Source organism: Hylobates moloch, unplaced genomic scaffold (genome assembly GCF_009828535.3).
Source record: "Hylobates moloch isolate HMO894 unplaced genomic scaffold, HMol_V3 SCAFFOLD_4, whole genome shotgun sequence".
NCBI lineage: Eukaryota > Metazoa > Chordata > Mammalia > Primates > Hylobatidae > Hylobates > Hylobates moloch.
Genome location: NW_026652279.1, coordinates 68,433,645 through 68,455,312, shown reverse-complemented (window position 1 = coordinate 68,455,312; position 21,668 = coordinate 68,433,645). Strand labels below are relative to the sequence as shown.

The 21,668-nt window shown below is 33.5% G+C and overlaps 1 protein-coding gene across 1 annotated transcript in view; it reads left to right on the top strand.

The window, feature by feature from the left end:
- EPHA3 (EPH receptor A3) overlaps positions 1–21,668 on the top strand; it is a 368,497-nt gene that overhangs the window by 97,054 nt on the left and 249,775 nt on the right. Inside the window, exon 3 of the mRNA XM_032150377.2 lies at positions 790–1,450. Coding sequence (XP_032006268.1) covers positions 790–1,450 — 661 coding nt within the window. The remainder of the gene's footprint in view (positions 1–789; positions 1,451–21,668) is intronic.

Here is a 21,668-nt window from a genome sequence, read left to right as displayed (position 1 = left end):
TCAAAAGTCTTAATGCTTTTAAAGGCTTTTTACAGTGAGAAAAGTTGTACTAAGATAACCTTAACTACTATAACAACAAAACCCCAAATATCTATCTATTTCTTGACTAAGAAAAAGTCCAATGTGGGTGTAAAAGGCTTTAAGAATCGAATGTTTGCCATGTCTTCTGTTTTTCACACATAACTTGGTTATATATTTGGCCGGAGGCTGGGGGGTGAGGAACATTTATATTTTTACTTCAAATTTTCTTTCATAGTTCTGCAACACATGTCCACTGAAATGACAGTACGTTAAAAAATGTCATGCATGATGGTGCATAGTAAAAATATCATTTATATTCACTTTATTTTACCTTATATCAATTTTACCAAAAACCTGCACAAATTGGGAAAAGATTAATAAGCATGAATTTTAGGCAGTATTATTAATTTTTTCTTTTTTAAACAGAGAAAACCACCCAAAAACATATGAGAAAATAATATTATAGTGTCATTGAGACAACTGATTTGAAGTTTTGATCCTGGAATGTTTGATTAGGCTCTATTAACTGCTAAGTGTCTTTTTCCTGAATATTCAACAAACTGCAATGCAATTGAAATGTGTTCATCAAAATTATAAATTACTTTATGTCCACTAACGCAGAGAAACTTACAAATAAAAACTACAAACAAGAATGTTTTTAACAAGTAAATAATGATTTATTATGTAGTGATGGCTCTGACACTCTTATGTTGTATTCATTATTATCATTAATTCTGCCTCACTCTCTGTTTCTCTTTGATTCTTCAGTGGGAAGAGATCAGTGGTGTGGATGAACATTACACACCCATCAGGACTTACCAGGTGTGTAATGTCATGGATCACAGTCAAAACAATTGGCTGAGAACAAACTGGGTCCCCAGGAACTCAGCTCAGAAGATTTATGTGGAGCTCAAGTTCACTCTGCGAGACTGCAATAGCATTCCACTGGTTTTAGGAACTTGTAAGGAGACATTCAACCTGTACTACATGGAGTCAGATGATGATCATGGGGTGAAATTTCGAGAGCATCAGTTTACAAAGATTGACACCATTGCAGCTGATGAAAGTTTCACTCAAATGGATCTTGGGGACCGTATTCTTAAGCTCAACACTGAGATTAGAGAAGTAGGTCCTGTCAACAAGAAGGGATTTTATTTGGCATTTCAAGATGTTGGTGCTTGTGTTGCCTTGGTGTCTGTGAGAGTATACTTCAAAAAGTGCCCATTTACAGTGAAGAATCTGGCTATGTTTCCAGACACGGTACCCATGGACTCCCAGTCCCTGGTGGAGGTTAGAGGGTCTTGTGTCAACAATTCTAAGGAGGAAGATCCTCCAAGGATGTACTGCAGTACAGAAGGCGAATGGCTTGTACCCATTGGCAAGTGTTCCTGCAATGCTGGCTATGAAGAAAGAGGTTTTATGTGTCAAGGTAAGAGCCTTCTTTATTTTTCTTTGAGTAATATTTCTCACCTGTGAGTTTATCATAGTGTCATTAAATGAAATGCACTCAGTCTCAACTCACTTGGCAGAAAAAATGCCTCAAACTGACCATAGTCTATTTATGGACGAAAATTAATTCCATTTGATGTGGTAATTCATTCTTTGCTGTAGAAATATTAGTGTATTTGGTTATACGTGCTGGCCTGCACCCTATAAGAGGTGTTATACATGCTATATTTAAGTTTTTCTGCTGTTTAATAACTAAGGCAATCTAATTCTAGACCACCTGAAAGAAAAACATTCTATCTCTTTTATGTAGAAAGTTGAGAAATCTTTAGCACTCAGCTAACCTAATTCTAACAGAATTAGATACTGTAGTGGTTATTTATGCTGGTGCTTATCTATCTCATAGCAATATTTACTTCATTGCTATAAAATACAGTCTTTTCTTCACTGACATCTGGGTATCAAATACATGTTTACTTACAAGAGATTAGTGCTTTTAGAAGATTATTTGATTTAAAAATCCAGAGCTGAGGCCTCAATATTTAATGTATACAGGCATGATTTTTAAGTGTCTTTTGCACCATGATTTGGCTCGTTTTAGTGCTCAAAAATTATTTGTATCATCCTTTAGGCTTGAATGCATATTTGATATTAATATAATATCACAGAACCAGAACTCTTTAATTAAGTTAATATTTATTAAAATCACTTTATATTTTAAGTGGAATAAATTAAAAGATCATTTTATATAAAATTTTGTATATCAGCTGTGCTATATCATATCATAATTTCACTTAATCCCAAAATTTACCTAGCATTAGGCAAGGTTTTATGCTGAAGAACACACTAAAATTGTTACTCAAATTTTAAATGAATAAATACATAGGAGAAGTTAAGTATATTGTCCTTGAAATTTTGTCCGTTTTAATGCCCTTGCTTGCTGTTACACTCTGTCAAGTGTGGTGTTCTACTCCTGATCGCATAATCAGTCACTGTTCTCAAATGCATGTGGAATAAATGAGCCTGCTTTGTATATAAATTGTCCTCTTTAAATCTGGACAGAACATAATATTTTGCTTTTGACTATAGACATAGTTTATAGAATAAATTCCTCTTCCTCTTCCTCCTCCTCCCCCTCCTCCCTCTCCCCCTCTCCTCCTCCTCCTCCTTCTTCTTCTTCTTTTACTTCTACTTCTCCTTCTCCTCCTCCTTCTCCTCCTCCTCCTCCTCTTCCTGTTTCTTTTGGCTAGGTAGGATAGGAAAAAAGAAAGCTAAGAATAGTAAATGGTAAATTTTTCTCTTTCAATGGCTGTTTAGAGAGAAAAAATAAAGGAGGGTAGAAAGAAATATTCGTGGCTAAAGAATGATTTAAGAATCGCATGCCAAACAAACTCCAAAAAGCACCAGGAAGGTAAAGAGTACTTATTACAATAAATTTGGTGAAATAGAAATGCATATAAAAATAACTATGCAAGCTTAAACTGATAAGGAGTAGTATAAAAATTAGTAAGGAAGGTAAGAAATTATGTGTCATACTGTTTACTAGAAATTTATCTAATATATTTTAAAATATGACTTTTATTTAAATACATTATCTCTCATATTTGATGAAAGAGAAGGATAGTGTAATATATTTTATTTAATTTACCATGTCTGTAACTTAAAATTTATTTGGATCATGTTTCTGGGATCTGGGCAGACTTGCTGGATTTTGACAGCATGGTCAAATGGCAGGTGGGGTTTTTTTTGGGGGAAGATGTTCATAAACCTCCTTTTAAAAGGGTAACACTGAAAAATTAAAATTATAAAGTGACATACTGAAACTGAGTCATCTGGCATTTTCTTTCAAGCATTGACAATATTTTACTTGATTATTTCATTTGGACATTTCGTATTTTTTACATCCCAGCATAACTCTTCTTACTGGTTTTCTCTTTTTAAGATTGGAAGTGTGGGAAAATTTTCTGTTAATACCAAGGAAACGTCATGATTTTTTTTTTTTGCTCTTTTTAATCCTGGCTAATGAATTATATTATCTGTTTTGGTTTAGTTTGGAGGGGAGAGATGAGAATGCTAATGGCTTTTCATATAGTCAGTTAATTACATTTGAGCCAGATAGCAGAAGGTTACTATAAATATTCCTTCTCATACAAACTTTGTTTAGACTTAGTGTACCAAATACCTTATTAATGTCACTGAAGAATTTGTTGCTCTGTGCTTTATCTCTGCACATTCATTGTGGAATGCTAACGTTATTCCTTCTTCTTTTACATCAGCAGCTAAATAGAAAAGTGTGTTTGATGTGATGTATGAAGACACCTAGACTTTTTGATGACTATCCAAAATTATATTTGTTTTACTTATGACTTAGGATACCAGTTCTTACTCTCCACTCATTTCTCTGTTAATTCAGAAACTCTTGAAACAGCTGCCAATGTTTCAATAACAGGATGATTTTAAGACTCTGCTTGCTCTGACAGAGGCGCTAGAGAAAATTGAAAACCTTAGTATATTCTTCGCACCTACTAAGTCTGTGTGCACAATCAGAAGGCACCCTCTGGAACTGCAAGGTGTTCATGAGTGTGAATGAATTCAGAAGCATTCTTTTCCAGTTGTTTTTTGTCTGGAAGTTCCTTAAGGGGAGACACCAGGAATGTCTTTTCTTAGAAACATCTTGCTTAGAACATAGCAGAATCTAACTGAGTAGGTTCTCAATTACATACTTACAGAATGTGTAATTACTGTGAGATTTCTATACCAACTATCCATTCTTAGAATAGAGGTCCTGAAGAGAATAGACTTTACATTATTTATCTTTGATTCCACTAGGCCTTTCAGAATGCATTGCAAATAAAGATGTTAATTTTATCTAATTTGAAATAAACATATTTGATTATTAAGTCACATACAGTTGCAGCCAGGCAGTAATAGATTCATCTGACTTCTCGTTAGAATAACGAATAGATGATGAAGTAAAGGAATAACAAATATTTTTATGGTACCAAAGATCATACTTTTTTCTTTTATGAATTTACGATGAATATTATCTTTCTGCTTTAAAATAATCAATTGTTTCTAGATTAATACCTGTAATAAAGCAATGGTCTAAACAATTTTTGTAGATGCTGAAATAAATGTGGCATTTTTGTCCCTTAAATTTACTGATCTAGTGCTTAAAGCATTGGCTCACCTTGTAAAGACTACCCTATAATTATCGAGTTTCTTACCTTCAGTTATGAAAAATTTCCTTTCTCTGAGGTTAAAATGACAGCTGTCTGTTTCCTCTTTGCCTTTAGCAGTTATACATCTATGATTTTTCCAACCAATGAATTTATTTAAATAAAAAGTATGGCACAGATAAGTAATGAGATAAATAACTTTAACATAACAAATTAAACAGATACATTATAGCTTTAAAATAGCTATCAAGCCTCTGATTTATACAAGATTCTATTTCTTCTCATCAATTTATGTACATTAGCATAATGCAAAAACATTTCTACACTTGTCTTCAAATTTCAGTTTGCATTTAATTCTATTTAGCCAAAGGCTCTTGTCACTAACAAGTGTTTGAGGGCTTGGGCTTAGGAGTCCCAGTAATGCAGCCTATTAATTTTGTGGCTAAACATTTTCAGCCTTAGTTTCTTTACCCACAAAAGGGATGGCCTTCAAAATGGCCAGTGGATGTATTGCTTAGTCCACTGCAAAATATACAGCACTAGACACAAGGTATTTGAACATCATTATTTTCGGTCATCAGAATCCCTGAAATGTGTTACCTTCCTTGTTTTCTTGTTTCAATACATTTTAAAACATTTAGATATGATGAAATCACCCATTCGACAGCTTACCTTAGACCTTAGACATATTTTAAGAGATAAAACTTGTCTTTAATGAATGTATATATTTGTGTATTCATTATTTATTCATTGATTGCCCACCTTCTTCCAAACAAGAATCCTAAAGGATTGTGCTTTTCTAAAGAGACATTTTTTTGTTCAATTAAACTTCTAGTCTATTAAACCATGGGTGATATTTCCTCCATTATCTTATTGTTAAGTGTTATTTTTCTTCCAAACAGCAGTCACGCTTGATTTTTCCCATCTGGTATTGGACTCAGTCTCTTTTCTTTATAGTATGAATCTTCCCACTGATTTTTCAAAAGTGCCTTGAGTTTATAAATGTACATTTTTATATTGTATATTCAGAAAGACTTTTAGGTTTTAACTGATTTGATTTAAGAAAGTATGATTTAGGAAATAAGCAAACAACTGCAATGCAAAAATAAAATTAAAATGCTACATTTCAAAAATGTTAAGCCTAGGTTTTGTTCATACTGTGTTTGTGTCCTAACATTCCTTCTATAAAAGATGAGGTTAGATAGTTGGAAAGGATATACCAATAAATAATGCCTTTGCCTTGAAGGAATCATGTGAATCAAAAATAAGTAAGCAACTAAGAAAAAGAAAAATATATCTGTTGAAACATTTTACCTGACTCTGGATAGAGCTAACTTATCTATTTACTTTGCTTTAGGTAGTTATTATGTATACTTAAGAATGGACCAAATACTATAAAGGCAGTGGAGAAACAGTATAAGTTGTATGAAATATATGTCAAATGTGCTTATATGAATTATTATGTGATATTACTGGAAATCTGTGATCAAATTATGTAAGTGCACTATCTAAAAAGTAGTTAAATGAAAAATTTACGATCAAATTATGTCAATGAACTATCTAAAAAGTAGTTAAAGTAAAAACTTATTTTTTAATATGAAAAGTGAGAGAAAGCAAGGGAATATATGTGGTTTGTGACTTCTTAAATATTGTAGCTCATTTTTGAGTCTGTATAAAAACAATATAAGTTTAAACCATGGATTTGCATGTTTAGGAAAATAGAAATGTGAATTCTTTGTTCTGTATATACTACAAATCAGATTATTTTGAACACCCAGACACAATTTAATTGCAAACATGTTTAGGAGAAATATGTCTGTGGTTAAATTTAGGGAGTAGAGCAAATTCATATCTAAGCATTTGAATACCTCATAATGAATAAGAATAGGTTAAATGATCAACAATGAACCACTGTAACAGGCCTTAAAAATCACAAGAAGTTCCGTAAATGTTAGTAACATTCTTACGCAGGATTAAAATTAAATAAGACTTACAGCGTTTTAGTAAAATATGAACTGTTTTACCTTATTTGGGTTAACTTTAGTAATATAATCTCACCAATTCTGTTCAGAGGGAAAAATCTTAAAACACATTTTCTCTTTAAATAGGCATTTCACTCTACTTTATCTCAACCTAAAAGATGATTTTATAGGTCATTATTAAAGCATACTTCTAAAGCTCTAATTTAGCTCACAGGCATTCCTTATCAAATGGCTGTGGGGTATCTGCTTTATAGTATCAAGTTCTTTTCATTAAATTATTATTCTTACACTAAGTTCTTTGGGCTTTTAGATGCTTTGACTGGTCTAGTGTTTCAAATGTGCAAATAGTAATTTAGGTAATATCTATATGCCAAATGTATAATCTTTGGGAAACATAAATAATGTGTCCATTGAGTAGTTTGTTTGAGAGACTATGGTAATGTATGGGTTAATCTTCCCAGGACAGTATTCATTATGAGAATCTAAGGCATCAGACAATAATTTCGGTTGCAGAAAAAAAGTAGCTCTCATTTTACTTGAAAGGGGTTGTTTCCATCATTTCATTTTCAGTTTTCTGTCCAAAGGAAGATAGAACATTGCTTTGTAGACAACTCACTAAATATCTATTAAATGTAAACTTATCTGTAAAGTGATTGAAATTGTCCAAGAAAAAGACATATCTAAGCTTCTTTTTTTCTGTGAAGGGTGGGATATTGGTTATTGTGAATATGTAAAAATTATAGTTCTCCTATCATCTTAATGAATATTATCTTGTCAGATAGCTCGTGAATCTGCCATCATAATTTACTGTCAAGGCTGGTTGGACCCTAAAGAAAGTCTTGAAATTCCTTTTCTTTAACTTAAGCTGTTTTATATGGTTGACCTTTCTTAGCTCTGATTTGCTGCTTGCCACTTTGTTAAACAACTTCTGTTAAAGCATATATGTTATATAATTTATGGCTTTTGTAAAGAATATTCATCCTCAATTCAAACTGATTCTTTTTATTCTAACTATCCAGATATTATAAAAGCTTCTGTGTTTTCAACTTTCAAGATGCAATGTAACCATTTTTTTCAGAATACATGTAATGATTCCAAAGAACGATTATTGATATTTCACTAACTTTTCCAACTAATGTTTCATTTTCTTTAGTCAACTTCTTCCAGCGTAAGGGGAATAAAACCCTATGCAAAATAAACTGAGAACTAGATACTTTTTTCCCTCTTGATGGACTTAGATTCTGTGAAATATACTGGTAATAGTTGCACAAAGATTGCTTTGTCAGTGCAGATTCATTGAACACTTTCCACCCTTTTTTTCCTGTGATTTCTCCACCGCTTTCGGTTCTGTCTGTGTTTAGAGTTTTGACAATCCCTTATTAGTTCCAGAGTAGAACTTATGAGAGCTAATAAGGTTTTACATTACAGCTCTGACAGCTGGCACTAAAGTTTAATAGAGAGCAATTGTAAAGAAGTGTTAAGTGTTGATAATATTTGATGAAAGTGCTCTTAAAGAAAGAGCCTTTTGGAAATAATCACGTAACTAGAAAAACTGCATATATGCTCTTTTGTTGTAGCTTCTCATCTTCCAGGATGCGGACAAAACATCCTGTTGGCAGATGACTCTGTAACTGCTTTTGGATGCCTTTTTTAGGAACAGAATCCAGGATCGTTAAAAAAAAAAAAAAAAAAAAAAAAAACTCTAAACATTTGTCATATTCTTACCACTATTTCTATAAATCTCTGAAATTCATGTTAATAGTCCTTTAGAAACACAATCATAACGTGGACATCTAATTGAAGATTCATTCTGTGAGAAGAGACCCCAGGGATTCCAAAGGCAAGTCATTGAGATCATGAAACCCATAAACCCCACATAACCCACCACAGACTTTTTGTATTATTAAAAATAAACAAATAAAAAGCAAGAATGGCTTCAAATATAGAAAGACCCTGAGTGTAAAATATTTCTGCATTATCTGTTCAATGGTCAGTTGCAATGCCACAAAAGGTTAAAAGAAAATGCTGCAATGGAAAACAGCTGTGGCTTTTTTGACATGAAGACTAACTTTCAACAAAGAGAAAGCATATGCTGTGAGATGAAGGAATACCTGAATTTATTTGTGCACCGGGAACATGTAAAGTTTTATGAAACTGAGAAGTGAATCTGAATATATAAATAATTGGAAAGGAACATTTTTGCTTCTCTGATAGTTATTGGAGAGGAAAATTTGTATTTCAGAGATTTAGATTCATTTACTGTTTATCTCATGCTTCTACATTGAATATAGAATATTTAAATCTATCTATCATCATGCATAAATGTTTTGTGGCATACAGAATTGATTAATGTATTGAACTGGGGGGAAGGAGGATATAGTTCTGGCTGTAAAGCATCTTGGATTCTTTATTTATTATTATTATTATTATACTTTAAGTTTTAGGGTACATGTACACAACGTGCAGGTTTGTTACATATGTATACATGTGCCATGTTGGTGTGCTGCACCCATTAACTCGTCATTTAGCATTAGGTATATCTCCTAATGCTATCCCTCCCCCCTCCTCCCACCCCACAACAGTCCCCGGAGTGTGATGTTCCCCTTCCTGTGTCCATGTGTTCTCATTGTTCAATTCCCACCTATGAGTGAGAACATGTTTGGTTTTTTGTCCTTGCGATAGTTTGCTGAGAATGATGGTTTCCAGCTTCATCCATGTCCCCACAAAGGACATGAACTCACCATTTTTTATGGCTGCATAGTATTCTATGGTGTATATGTGCCACATTTTCTTAATCCAGTCTATCATTGTTGGACATTTGGGTTGGTTCCAAGTCTTTGCTGTTGTGAATAGTGCTGCAATAAACAAACGTGTGCATGTGTCTTTATAGCAGCATGATTTATAATCCTTTGGGTATATACCCAGTAACGGGATGGCTGGGTCAAATGGTATTTCTAGTTCTAGAAGAAGACATTTATGCAGCCAAAAAACACATGAAAAAATGCTCATCATCACTGGCCATCAGAGAAATGCAAATCAAAACCACAATGAGATACCATCTCACACCAGTTAGAATGGCCATCATTAAAAAGTCAGGAAACAACAGGTGCTGGAGAGGATATGGGGAAATAGGAACACTTTTACACTGTTGGTGGGACTGTAAACTAGTTCAACCATTGTGGAAGTCGGTGTGGCGATTCCTCAGGGATCTAGAACTAGAAGCATCTTGGATTCTAAAGGAGATATGAACTGAATCTATCTTAAAAGGAGGCAAGTATACTATTCATAAGGAAAAATGTCTGGTAAGCATGAAAGACAAATGTTGTTGAGAGACTCATAATCTGCTTCTAAAGTGTCATCAAAGAGTTAAAGAGTTAAGGTTTCAATCTTCATGGAGTTTAATATTTCATCATTTGCCCATTTTTTCTCAACAATGTGTTTTTTTGTTTGTTTGTTTGTTTGTTTTGAGGTGGAGTTTTGCTCTTGTTGCCCAGGCTAAAGTGCAGTGGCATGATCTCAGCTCACCGCAACCTCCACCTCCTGGGTTCAAGTGATTCTCCTGCCTCAGCCTCCTGAGTAGCTGGGATTACAGGCATGTGCCACCCTGTTCAGATAATTTTGTATTTTTAGTAGAGACAGGGTTTCTCCATGTTGGTCAGGCTGGTCTTGAACTCTCGACCTCAGGTGATCTGCCTGCCTTGGCCTCCCAAAGTGCTGGGATTACAGGCGTGAGCCTCTGTGCCCTGCCCCCCACGACAATTTATGAGTGTCTGCTATACCAAATGTCAACTGGAAATGTGGCACTAAACAGAACAGAAAAATGTTCCTGCCCTCAAGGAACTTAGATTTTAGTGGAAATATTAAGAAACCAAATGTTAATACAGATCCTTCCAGTGTATTACCCACAGAATTCTGGAGTCTACACCAGTGTTCCTAACGCAGGTGACGTTACCTCCAAGAGGCATTTGGCAATGTTTAAAAATGGTTTTGGTTCTCAGAGCTGAAGGAAGGGGTTGCTTAATGGCACCTCCTGTTTAGATGCCACACATGTTGCTAAATATCCTACAATGCACAGGGCAATGTTTATAGCAAAGAGTTATGCAGACCAAGATATAAATATGTAGTGGGAGGGTTGAGAAACTCTGGTCTAGTTTAATCACCGTCCTTTACAGATATGTCTATTAAGGCTAAAGGTTCGAATTATACATTAGTAGAGCTCGAATTGGTACTTGACGTCTTGTGATTGTACTTCGGGACACATTTGTTCAGGGATTTTCTTTAAAATTAGTGAGTTTTTGAAGGCATATAAGGTCTTACTAACTACTTAGATGATTGGAAAGTGACACCTCTGCAAGAAAAACAAAACTAAAATGGCTTTTTTTTTTTCTGGGAGAAAGAAGAAAGATTTCAGGAATAGTGACATGAAGATGGATATTTTAAAACTGAAAAAAAAAAAAAAGTTACCTGCAAAGAGCTGGTTAAAGTGACTGACATTCAGCGGGTAGAGTTTCGTAGTCTAAGAACTGAGAATGTGAAAGGAGTAATAAAAGAAATATCAAAGATAAAGCATTTGGAGGTTGAGGGTGTTTCCGTATGCAAAGAGTTCAGACAGCTGTTACAGAGTTAGTTTCCTTTGAGGATATTAAGATGTGCTGACATGAAATCAAATCTGACATTTGACTCCCTTTTTTTCTGTAATGTGATACTAATACAAAAATGACAGGTAGATGTGGTTCTATTCCAGGACATATTGTGTTAATAGTCTTTGTATAAAAAGTTTCTATGCTTTAGTTCTAGGACTGGTCCTTTGATAGAGTGGCACTTTGATATCAGCTGTTTCTTTTAAAAATAGCCATTTATTTCCTTTACCATGTAACTGAGCTTGACACTTCATTTAATCCTCTCAACAACATATGAGGTTGTTGGAATCATGTCTCTATTTTGCATGATAGAAAACTGGAGGCTTAGAAAAATCAGGCAATTGTCCAAGGTCACAATTAGTAAGTGGTTCAACTGGAATTTGAATGGTAAAACTGGAATTTGAAAGTGGAACAGATCACTTGTGTGGGACCACTGTTTCCTACGCTTCCTGGCATAGGAAGTCAGGAGTACCTGAAGCTCATCAGCTTGCTTTACCAGAAATAGTCCCTGAAGCGCAGAGTATGTTTACTGTAAGGATGCTTCTCAGGACGTTATTCAATACTTTTCATTGTGTCCTCTCTCTGGGACCAATCACAGACATTTACTTCTGACTCCAAGGGTGGGAGTGATGGTGTTCCTTAAGCTACTCACTTGTTTTCGCTTTTGGATATTGATTCACGTAATGGTCACCGTATCTTGTTTGCATTCCCTATAGAAGAGCAGAAAAATACATGTCTTCCTGTATCTGAAAAACATACATAGATATGCTCTCTTAACATGCCTTTTACATACTAAACTCACTATTTTATTTGTTCTCTTTATGTACTCTTTTTGGTCTACTCTTCACCTTCTAAAATGTATTTTATTGTAATCTATTCCATCTTGAATTGTGGGAATGCTTTCTCAAATATGAAAAGTCATACATACATTTAAATTACTATTTATTGATTGCCTAGTATGTACCCAGTGATTAATATACCATTTGATCCTCAACAAAAGCCTTAAGAGGTAAATCTCATTATCATTATTTCATCAGAACAGGTCTAAGAAAATTTACTAATTTGACCAGTGTCACAATGCCAGAATGTAAATTCCGGTCTGGCTGACTCTGAAACCCGATGCTTTTCATAATATAATATGTTAATAATTTTCATCTGAAATGCTTCTGCAAGTCACCATAATGAGAAAAATTGCAAGTTCTTGCTGCCAAGGGGATGGTTGGAGAAATTGGTTATAAGAGTTGAGAAAAAAAGATTGGCAATGGTTAAATAAAAAGGCAAAAACTTCATATTAATTAGCATGGCACCTGTTTCTTTAATATAGAATTAAGTAAGCCTCTAACACGCAAATCTTTTCACAGGGCATCTCTGGCCTTTATTTTCTAGGCATGTGGAACTGAGCCACACCTCTAATTGCTTCTGCTTCTGTTTCCATTGCTCCTGCTGTTGCTGAGGACATGATTGATAGGAGATGATGGCTAGTGGAGAACCAGGGCTCAGAAAGACACTTGCTGTGTGCCCAATGTGTATGCTTGCACAATATGCTTCATTATTAGCTTGACAGATCTCCAAGTGGCAGATTGGGAATGAATTTTGGACCTGGCTAGCATTTCTGTTATAGACATTGGATTTTTAAAAAGCTCATAAATACATATATATATGTATATACCTATATATACACACACATATATAGACATATATGTACACACACATGCATGTAAATATATATAGATGTACATGTATACTTGTGTGTGTATATGCATATAGACATAAAATACAAAACAATGTATGTATTATATGAATATATGTATGTATAGATGTGTATATATGTGCATGTTTATACATGTCCATATACATAATGCACTTAGCACTATATACCTAGTACATATACATTTTTAATAAATATGTACTTGTAAGTGTACTTTAAATTCTTTGTTTCTAAAAAATTGAGAAGAGTGAAGGCTGTAATAAATATCACATCAATTTCTGATGGTATTGGACTGCTGCACACATTCCTACATTTCTTTTATTGCTTTTAGAATGAGGCAGCACACAAAATACGTTAATAAATATAGTATGTATAACTTCCAAAACTTGAAGTGATAACACATACTGATGAAGCTTTACACTTCATTAAGTAAATGAATGTGACTTAAAGTTACAGACTTCTGAAGACCTGGTTGTTTTACACAAGGATCATGTGTGGAACTAATTTTCTTTGAAAATGTTATTGGTGTTATAGATTACAAACTTTTGTGTTGCTGTTAAATATTTCCTAGTCTTTTAACCTTTACAAAGTCTAGAAGCTTATTTAAAGCAACCCTTTCATTAATATAATACAACTCTTTAAAAACATTAATAGTCAAGAACAGAAGTAATTACCAAGGGCTTTCATTGTTTATACTTGTTATGCTTTCATGACAAGATGTATGCTGCTTTAAAATCGATTTTTTCTCCTTTTTAAAAAACTCCTCTTACTATCATTCCCAATCAATCAAAATCTGTGCAAGATGATGGGTGGCATCATGGTGTTCTATGACTGCTTCAGTACAGAACTATTAGGAAAGGGAGGCTGAAAGGAAATGCTGACTCCATGCTTCATACGGTTGATGGTTGCTCTTATTAGTGATGAAAAGAAAATGAGAAAATGCATTGGCTTGCTTTTTATTAAGCACAGTAGGTAAAACAGATGAATGCTTGAAGGTTCATTGAGCTGCCATAAAGAAATTTAAACATTGTTCATATTGGCTAGTCGCCAGGCTCATGCTGTAAACTCCAGATGAGCGTCATGATTGCAGAGGAATTGTCAGTTCTATTGGTAGACAGTTTCTGTACGTTCCTAGTCTAGTGATAAACCTGAGATTTACCCAGCAGGGTTGGTGGGATTATGCTTGTTGTACATGACTTGGTATCCGTCTTAATTCCTACAAAATAATTAAGATTTCTTAGCGTAAAATGGTGGCGTGGCTTGACTTTATACATTTGGATTTTGTTTGTATCATTGTATTATAATACCTTATATGTGTGAATAAATTTAGCTTCCTCATATGTAGATCTAGAATAATAGCTAAGAGTAAGAGTGGAGAGAAAACCATATAATAAAGTACTAAAATATGGTTAGTAAATATGGTTCTAAAATGTAGTAACTAATTTTTTTAAGTTAAAAAATAAAGCTTTGTTATCATTATAATTTGTAATCTTTCTAAGATTAGCAGTGTGTTTTCCACTTCTTTTTAAATTCTTTCAAAGCCTGGTTCAAAATCTGAACACAGCTTTGGTGTGAATAATGATGATTATTTTATCCATCAATATTTTTGCTTCTTTATTAATAAATGTACTATAGCAATATCTAACAAAAAATGTGAAGCAATAAGAAAAACTGGATAACTTTCTTGAACGTAGGCACACATGGGAGATGTAAACCTGGACATTTGTGACGCTCTCCTTTGTAGTTTATTTCAGAGATTTATAACGTCTCTCCTATCTACACAAATAATTTTCCATAAAATTTATTCAAAATTAAGCTTCATAAAATAGAGACATAATCCAAATATTTGGCTGAGTGATCATGCTGGTTGACTCAGTCTTTAAATATTGAGATTGCCAGGGCAAATGAGTTGCAATAGTTAATTTACAAGAAAATGATAAAGCAAATTCTGCTGTATTAGGTAACACCAAATTTGCCTCAGTTTACCTTTTTTCCACCTTCATTTTATTTTTAAAAAGTTACAAAAGAAAGTAGTAAGAAGGTAACTGTTTTTATTTCTGAAGAAGGAAGATGGCTAGAAATAGCCATTAATTTCTATTAAAGGTATAGATACTCTTATAAAGCATACACTTTTTGGTCAGGCACGGTGGCTCATGCCTGTAATCTCAGCACTTTGGGAGGCCAAGGTGGGCAGATCACTTGAGGTCAGGAGTTCAGGACTAGCCTGGTAATCATGGTGAAACACTATCTCTACTAAAAATACAAAAATTAGCTGTGAGTGGTGTCATGCATCTGTAATCCCAGCTACTCGGGAGGCTGAGGCAGGAAAATTGCTTTAATCCTGGAGGTGGAGATTGCAGTGAGACAAGATCATGTTGCCGCACTCCAGCCTGGGCAACAGAGCAAGACTCTGTCTCAAAATAATAATAATAATAATGATAATAAATAATAATAAAAAAGCATACACTTTCTAAATACTCTTTGAATGCTGAAAAATATAGATGGGACAGGTTAAAGAGTGGCTGTGATTAGTGAGAGTAGCTTTCCAATTTAAAGAAAAATTTAGCAATCAAATTCAATTAAAAAGAAATGGATTACCTTAAGGATGTAAAAATGTGAAAGTTATTTGGAAATTATCAAGTTATTTACAAGTGAAATTATCCATCTTGGAATAGCTTGTTAAGATATAAAGATGTGAAGGTAGTAATTTGTAGTCACATTTTATTTGCTATTGTTCATTCACTGGTCAGTCATGGCTATGATTACGTGCTACTGCTTCGATGGCTGTAATGATCAGAAAAAAAATGCCTTTATAATCCAGTAGATTCTATGACTGGAAAAGTCAGTGAAAATATTCTATGAATCCTCGGAAAATACTCTTTACTTACTCCAAAAGTTTTTGGTGTGTTTGAAACAATTTTCTAAAACTACACTAGGTATGAAAGTAAACCTTGTGGAACCTTTACATTTTCAACCAACTGTACCATGTTATACATCTCAGCCTCTTGCTTATTGCTACTTTTCTTTTAGCTTAATAGTTATTGTGTTCTCTAAGATGATGCCAGTTTATAAAATTTGGTCATAGTAGCCTAATGTATTTTCAAAGAAAGTTGCATTTTTTCCCCAAATAATTTTACAGAAAACGTCTTTGGTAAAATTGCTAAGTGAGGAACACAGGCTTACAAATACACCCCGTAGGTATGCCATAAGTTCTTAGTGAAGTTCTTTACACTTTCAGGAACACTGAGTTTGCAGTCAGAGCCTACCTTATTTTAGGTACATAGTTTTAATATGCTGAGTAATTTGGTTTCAAAGCTCATAGGAGATGAAAATCTGAAAGTTGAAAGGGGTAAAGAAGTACATAGAATGAGTATAGTAAACATCACAGTTGGCAGCCTGAGAATAGGAAAAGAACCCAAGGGGCTGTGATAACATACACACATGTTCAAGTTACATTTGCCTGGGGCCACTGTGGGACCACAGTCTTCTATGCCTCAGTAAACTCTGAGTGTTCACAGGACTGCAAAGTACATAAAGCAAATAAAAATATTCATAGTTGTGGCCTTGAGACATCAATAAATATTTAAATTATATTCTCTCCACTCTGGTAAAGAATCAAATCGTTATATAATATATTTTCTATTTCCTCCATGGAAAACAAAGATTAGAAACATCATTGCTTTAATCAGTATAAATAGTATAAATCAGAGGTCCTGGGGTCTAGCTTGGCTCTATCCCTTATTTGCTATGGGACTGTGGACAAACTATGTAACCATTCTGGGTCCCAGTTTCCTCACATATAAATTGGAGCTAACAAGAGATAACAATAGCATCTCCTTAGTAGTGTCATTGAGAGGATAAAGTGACATCATGTTTTCAAAATGTTCAACACAGGTCTTGGCACCTCACAAGTACTTTATAAGTGTTAGGTTTATCATAAGAGGAATAAATCCTTACTATGGGGAAACGTTAGCTATCTAGAAAGTCTTTTTCCTAAAAGTTCCAGGAATCCAGACAACTGAAGGTTTATTATACGTCAAGTAAAATACGAAAATAAACAAAATAAAATTTAACTAAACAATATACAATTTGTCATAACATGCAGTATTTCTGCACTCTAAGAGATCTTCAATTCTTAATTATATTTAGAACTTCAACTGATCCATGATTGGATAGGTTTTCAGAATTAAATAACTTTACTTGGTTCAGTAATTGGTTTTGATGGTCTGTCTAACATGGTTCAGGATTGTTTCTTTTAAAACAAGGCATGTCATACCATTCTGAATTCCTTATAAATTCTGAATTACCTTGCTGTGACAGTATTTTTTTTTATCATGTAGAAAACCAGTCCTTATTCAGCACCAGATAATTAGCTACTTTGCAAATGTCATGAAGTTTGAAGCTTAGGCATGATTACTGAGACTTAATCACACTAAAATCCTTCATATACATTCCATTGTATAAGATTGTAAGTATAAAGTGGAGGTGCAGGGATATAGATGGTGATGTGTCTATGAATAGGTAGGAAATCAGAAGACATTTTGAGGCAGACAGAGAGCACATACACCTTACACAATAAATTTGGTTAAACATAGTCAAAAGAGAAAAATCAGTGAAGACTCGTAACTCAGGAGTCCATCAATAGTATACGCAAACATTCAGTCAGGTATATAATCAGTAACTGTCCTGAATGGCATGTGTATTCATATTTTTATATGTTAAACATATCACTTCTACATTTACTTTTTATTTTTGCCTTTTTTTCTGAAAATAGACCAAAGTTCTCACATTCAGAAACATATTATGGCTACAAAGGGTTTAATCATTTTTATGTGAATTATTTCAAAATTTCCTTGAGAAACAAATAACAGCTACTCTCTTGGAGGTTCTGAAAATCGACTTCAGACGTGGGAGGTAGTCTTGTTTAGATATTGAGGATCTAAGCCCAAGGGATCACTTGCAGGTCTCTGATCCCTCATGGATGAATCATGCATTTCCTGTGTATTTCTTGAGTAAATATTAAATCGAAGTAAAGAACTTATACGTTACGAGAGACTGAATATTTAAGTCAGTGTTTAACACATTATGGAAAACATGTATAAGTCACGGTATAAATGTACATCCTAGAATGTGGGGCAGAATTTCTCAATTACCTTGTACGTATCCAGGAACAACTAGTGAGTCTTCTATTTGTGCATACTTAGGTACTGGAGGGTGATTGATTCATAGCTTCACCTGTGATTTCAGAAGGCTGAGTATTATTATTTTTATTAATTTAAATACTTCAGGTAAATTTACTATAATAATTTAGAGTAAGGATATCCTAGAACATGATGGCTGTTATTTTGGGCAGTTTATTTGTAATGTTCCGTGTCCAAGAATGACTCACTCTTATATTAGGTTGTTTAAATTGGAAAGGTCAAATAACTTAAGCTTCCAAAAATTCGTTTGGCAAATTTCACATTTACTTTCAGCATTGTAGTTCCTTTCACCAAGGTACATGCATGTTAGGGCTCTATGTACAGTGAATTTACAAGGTTAATTAAAGTGTATTGTGCATAGCACAGTCATTTAGTTGGTAGTTCAATATTATGTTTGGCATGTGTGATAACATTGCAGAGTAGATTTGCTGTAACTTTGACTTTGGTATCCTTAGTTAGAAATGACTGCTCTCTTAGACACATGGTCCCCAGATAAAATGCCTACTCAGATTCACTGTTAAACAATAAGAAAAATAGTTTCTGCTGAAAACTGTTTCATCCATGGGTTGATAGTCATGGACAGAGTTTGTATAATTGGCAATGTGTATTTAAGTGATCCACAAAAGCAGAAAAGAAAACTGAATATTGAAGATGAAAACTTGCCCGTGATATAGTGTTCCTTTGAAAAAACTGGACAAAATAGAAATGGGAAAGCCTGCCAGCACAGTTATAAAGGACTAATTTCCTGGTATTCACATACAGGGCTGATAAATATAGTATATCTACAACTTCATTATGCGTAGTGCTCTTGTCATTCAACGTGTTAGGGAATGAATATGGAGAAGCATAATAACAATGTCATATTGATTTACATAAAAATTTTGTGTATAGAATGATTAGATACACTATCGTATGGTGTAAATTTGGAAAGACAAATGCTATATGCAGTCATGATTTTAGGAATTATTAATTTTATATATACACACTGATTAACCATTAAGTTTAAGGCATTATACAAAATACTGTGTAAGATATAACACCTATGAAAAATGTGCCGTGTTCTCTAGATACGTAAAATCTAGTGGATGAGTAACCCATAAACATACCAAAGAATTACGTAAGGACTGTATGAATGGAAACATACACTTGATATTGATAATCAAGAATATAAACATTTTTAAAAAGTTTTCTGAAACCCAGAGAGCAGCAGTGTTCCGGCTGAAGTACATATAAACTAAAGATTCACAGAGACTTTCCAAGGGAGTACATGAATATTTGCGGTTTAATGGAAATTAATGTTTATATTCTCAACTTTTATATGTAGTGAAGTTAACTTGTGTGAGAATTTGACTATGTTTAAGCCCAAGCTCTTAAGCTAGTTCTCCTTCCTCACTTCCCTTTTCACTATTTCTCTTTCCCTATTTTCTAAAGAAAAGCATTCTTCTCATTTTTCTGAAATCTTGCTAAGATGCTTTGTTCATAGGATGTAAGTGCTAAACAAAAGGAAATTTTAAAATGTGTTAAGAATGTGAATGAATATGAATCAAATTACATTTCAGGTCAAGTGGTATCAGTTCTTGGCTCTGATTCAAATTGAAGAAAGACTTACTAAAGTTGTCAGTGAATAAAGAAGTAAAAATCACGTTAGTGATAAATTACTCTGTAATTTAGCATATAACTCAAGTTTGAAGAACTCACACTACTGTAGAAAAACTATTTTTATTCCTGCCTAATTATTTATGTAAATAAGATTTTCTGGTGCTTGCATTTATAACAATGAAAACTAGAAAATGAATTTATTTTCAGTGCATAAAAATAAGTTATATCTATCTTAAATTGGAAAAAAAGCCTAGCTCATCTCAGTATGACATCAATTTCTAATAAAAATTTTCTTTTCATTAAAATAGTTTAAAATATGTAATATTTAATTAGGCCTCATGAGTTATTTACTAAAAATAATTATAATAAGAAAATTTAGGAAGACAATTTGCAGACTTAAAGCATCAAAATTAAACTATTGAGTTCAATTTCAATATTTGATTACTGCAATATATGATAGATTCATCAATACGAGATGTTCAAACATAAAAAATATAAATCCTTAGTATAATATTTTAAAGGGTGAGTTAATTGGAAATATGCACTCAAGGGACAGAAAGCAAACAACATAAAAGTTCTGACTATTAAAGAAGAACTCGATCATTTATTTTTACGTGGATGACACTGAGTAACAAAGCACTGGAGTACTTAGATTCCATTGGGTGCATTTAGGAATAGTGTAACTGTTTTATTTTAAAATGTCAATATTTACAATATGTTAAAAATGGCATAATTTTCAATTATTTACACTCGAGGAAACATTTTACATATCACCTTGAAATATGTAAGTCAGTATGTATGAGCTTTAAAAATTATTTTAGAGTGTATATGAGTAATAAAAGTTAGAAATTTACAGATCTAGGCTCATCACTTTATATTACCAGTGAAGAGAGGAAGACCCAGAGCAATTAAGTAAACTCGCCAAGGTCATTCCAGCTCTTTGTAGCAGATCCCAGCTAGAAGGAAGGGTCTGTGGAGAGTAGAAAGGTTTCAAGAAGTGGGTAATATTTAAGGTAAAATTTTGCTGGGTGAAAATGGCCTCTAGATAGGAGGAGTTTTTGCCTAGGTGTATCATCTCCATCATCACCAAACCACAGAAAATTTCACTTTACCTAAATTATGAATTTTTGTTGGAATGTATTGGCATGCAAGAGTGCAAAGTTATGTTGGAGGTACATGGTTCAGGCCAAAGATTTTAAATGTTCTTCAGACATTGTATGTGGAGTGAGCTGTTGAAGGTTTTTAAGTAGAGTGAAGGAGAAAAGTAGTATGAAGCTACTGTAAAACTTATGGATGAACACTATGGTACATGGTTTTGATCATCTATCCAAATTCTTCTTTCTACAATATTATGATTATACTAAAAAAAAAACATTTTTAGATGTTGTTGTCTAGGTGTTTGTGTTTTGGGCAGTATCAGGGAAAGTGTTTTGATCAAGGTGCTATTTTTATAAAAGCAATCAGTTATTACTTTACTTTGGTTTATCTTCCTTCAGATTTTATAGTACATCTAGATCCACTGGTGTGGTTCCACTTCCCAATATACATATTTCTCTCTCTCTCTCTCTCTCTCACACACACACACACACTCACACACACACACACCCCTTTGCTTCTATCTGCTCCCCAGAAGAGCTTTATATTTTAGGTTATGGGCTTTGTTTTCAGGTACAGGCATGGTCGTGCCCATCATTAGCTTTCTCCATGGCTAAGTATCTATGAATCTGTAATATTATTTTTATAATATTATGTTTATTCTAAATAAAAGCAATATATTAATCACACGCAAAACTCATTTGTTATACATTACCCATCAAATTTTAAAATAATTGAATTTATGTAACAGGGAGAATAGACAGTAATTAATTCTATTAATAATTTGCACTGAGATG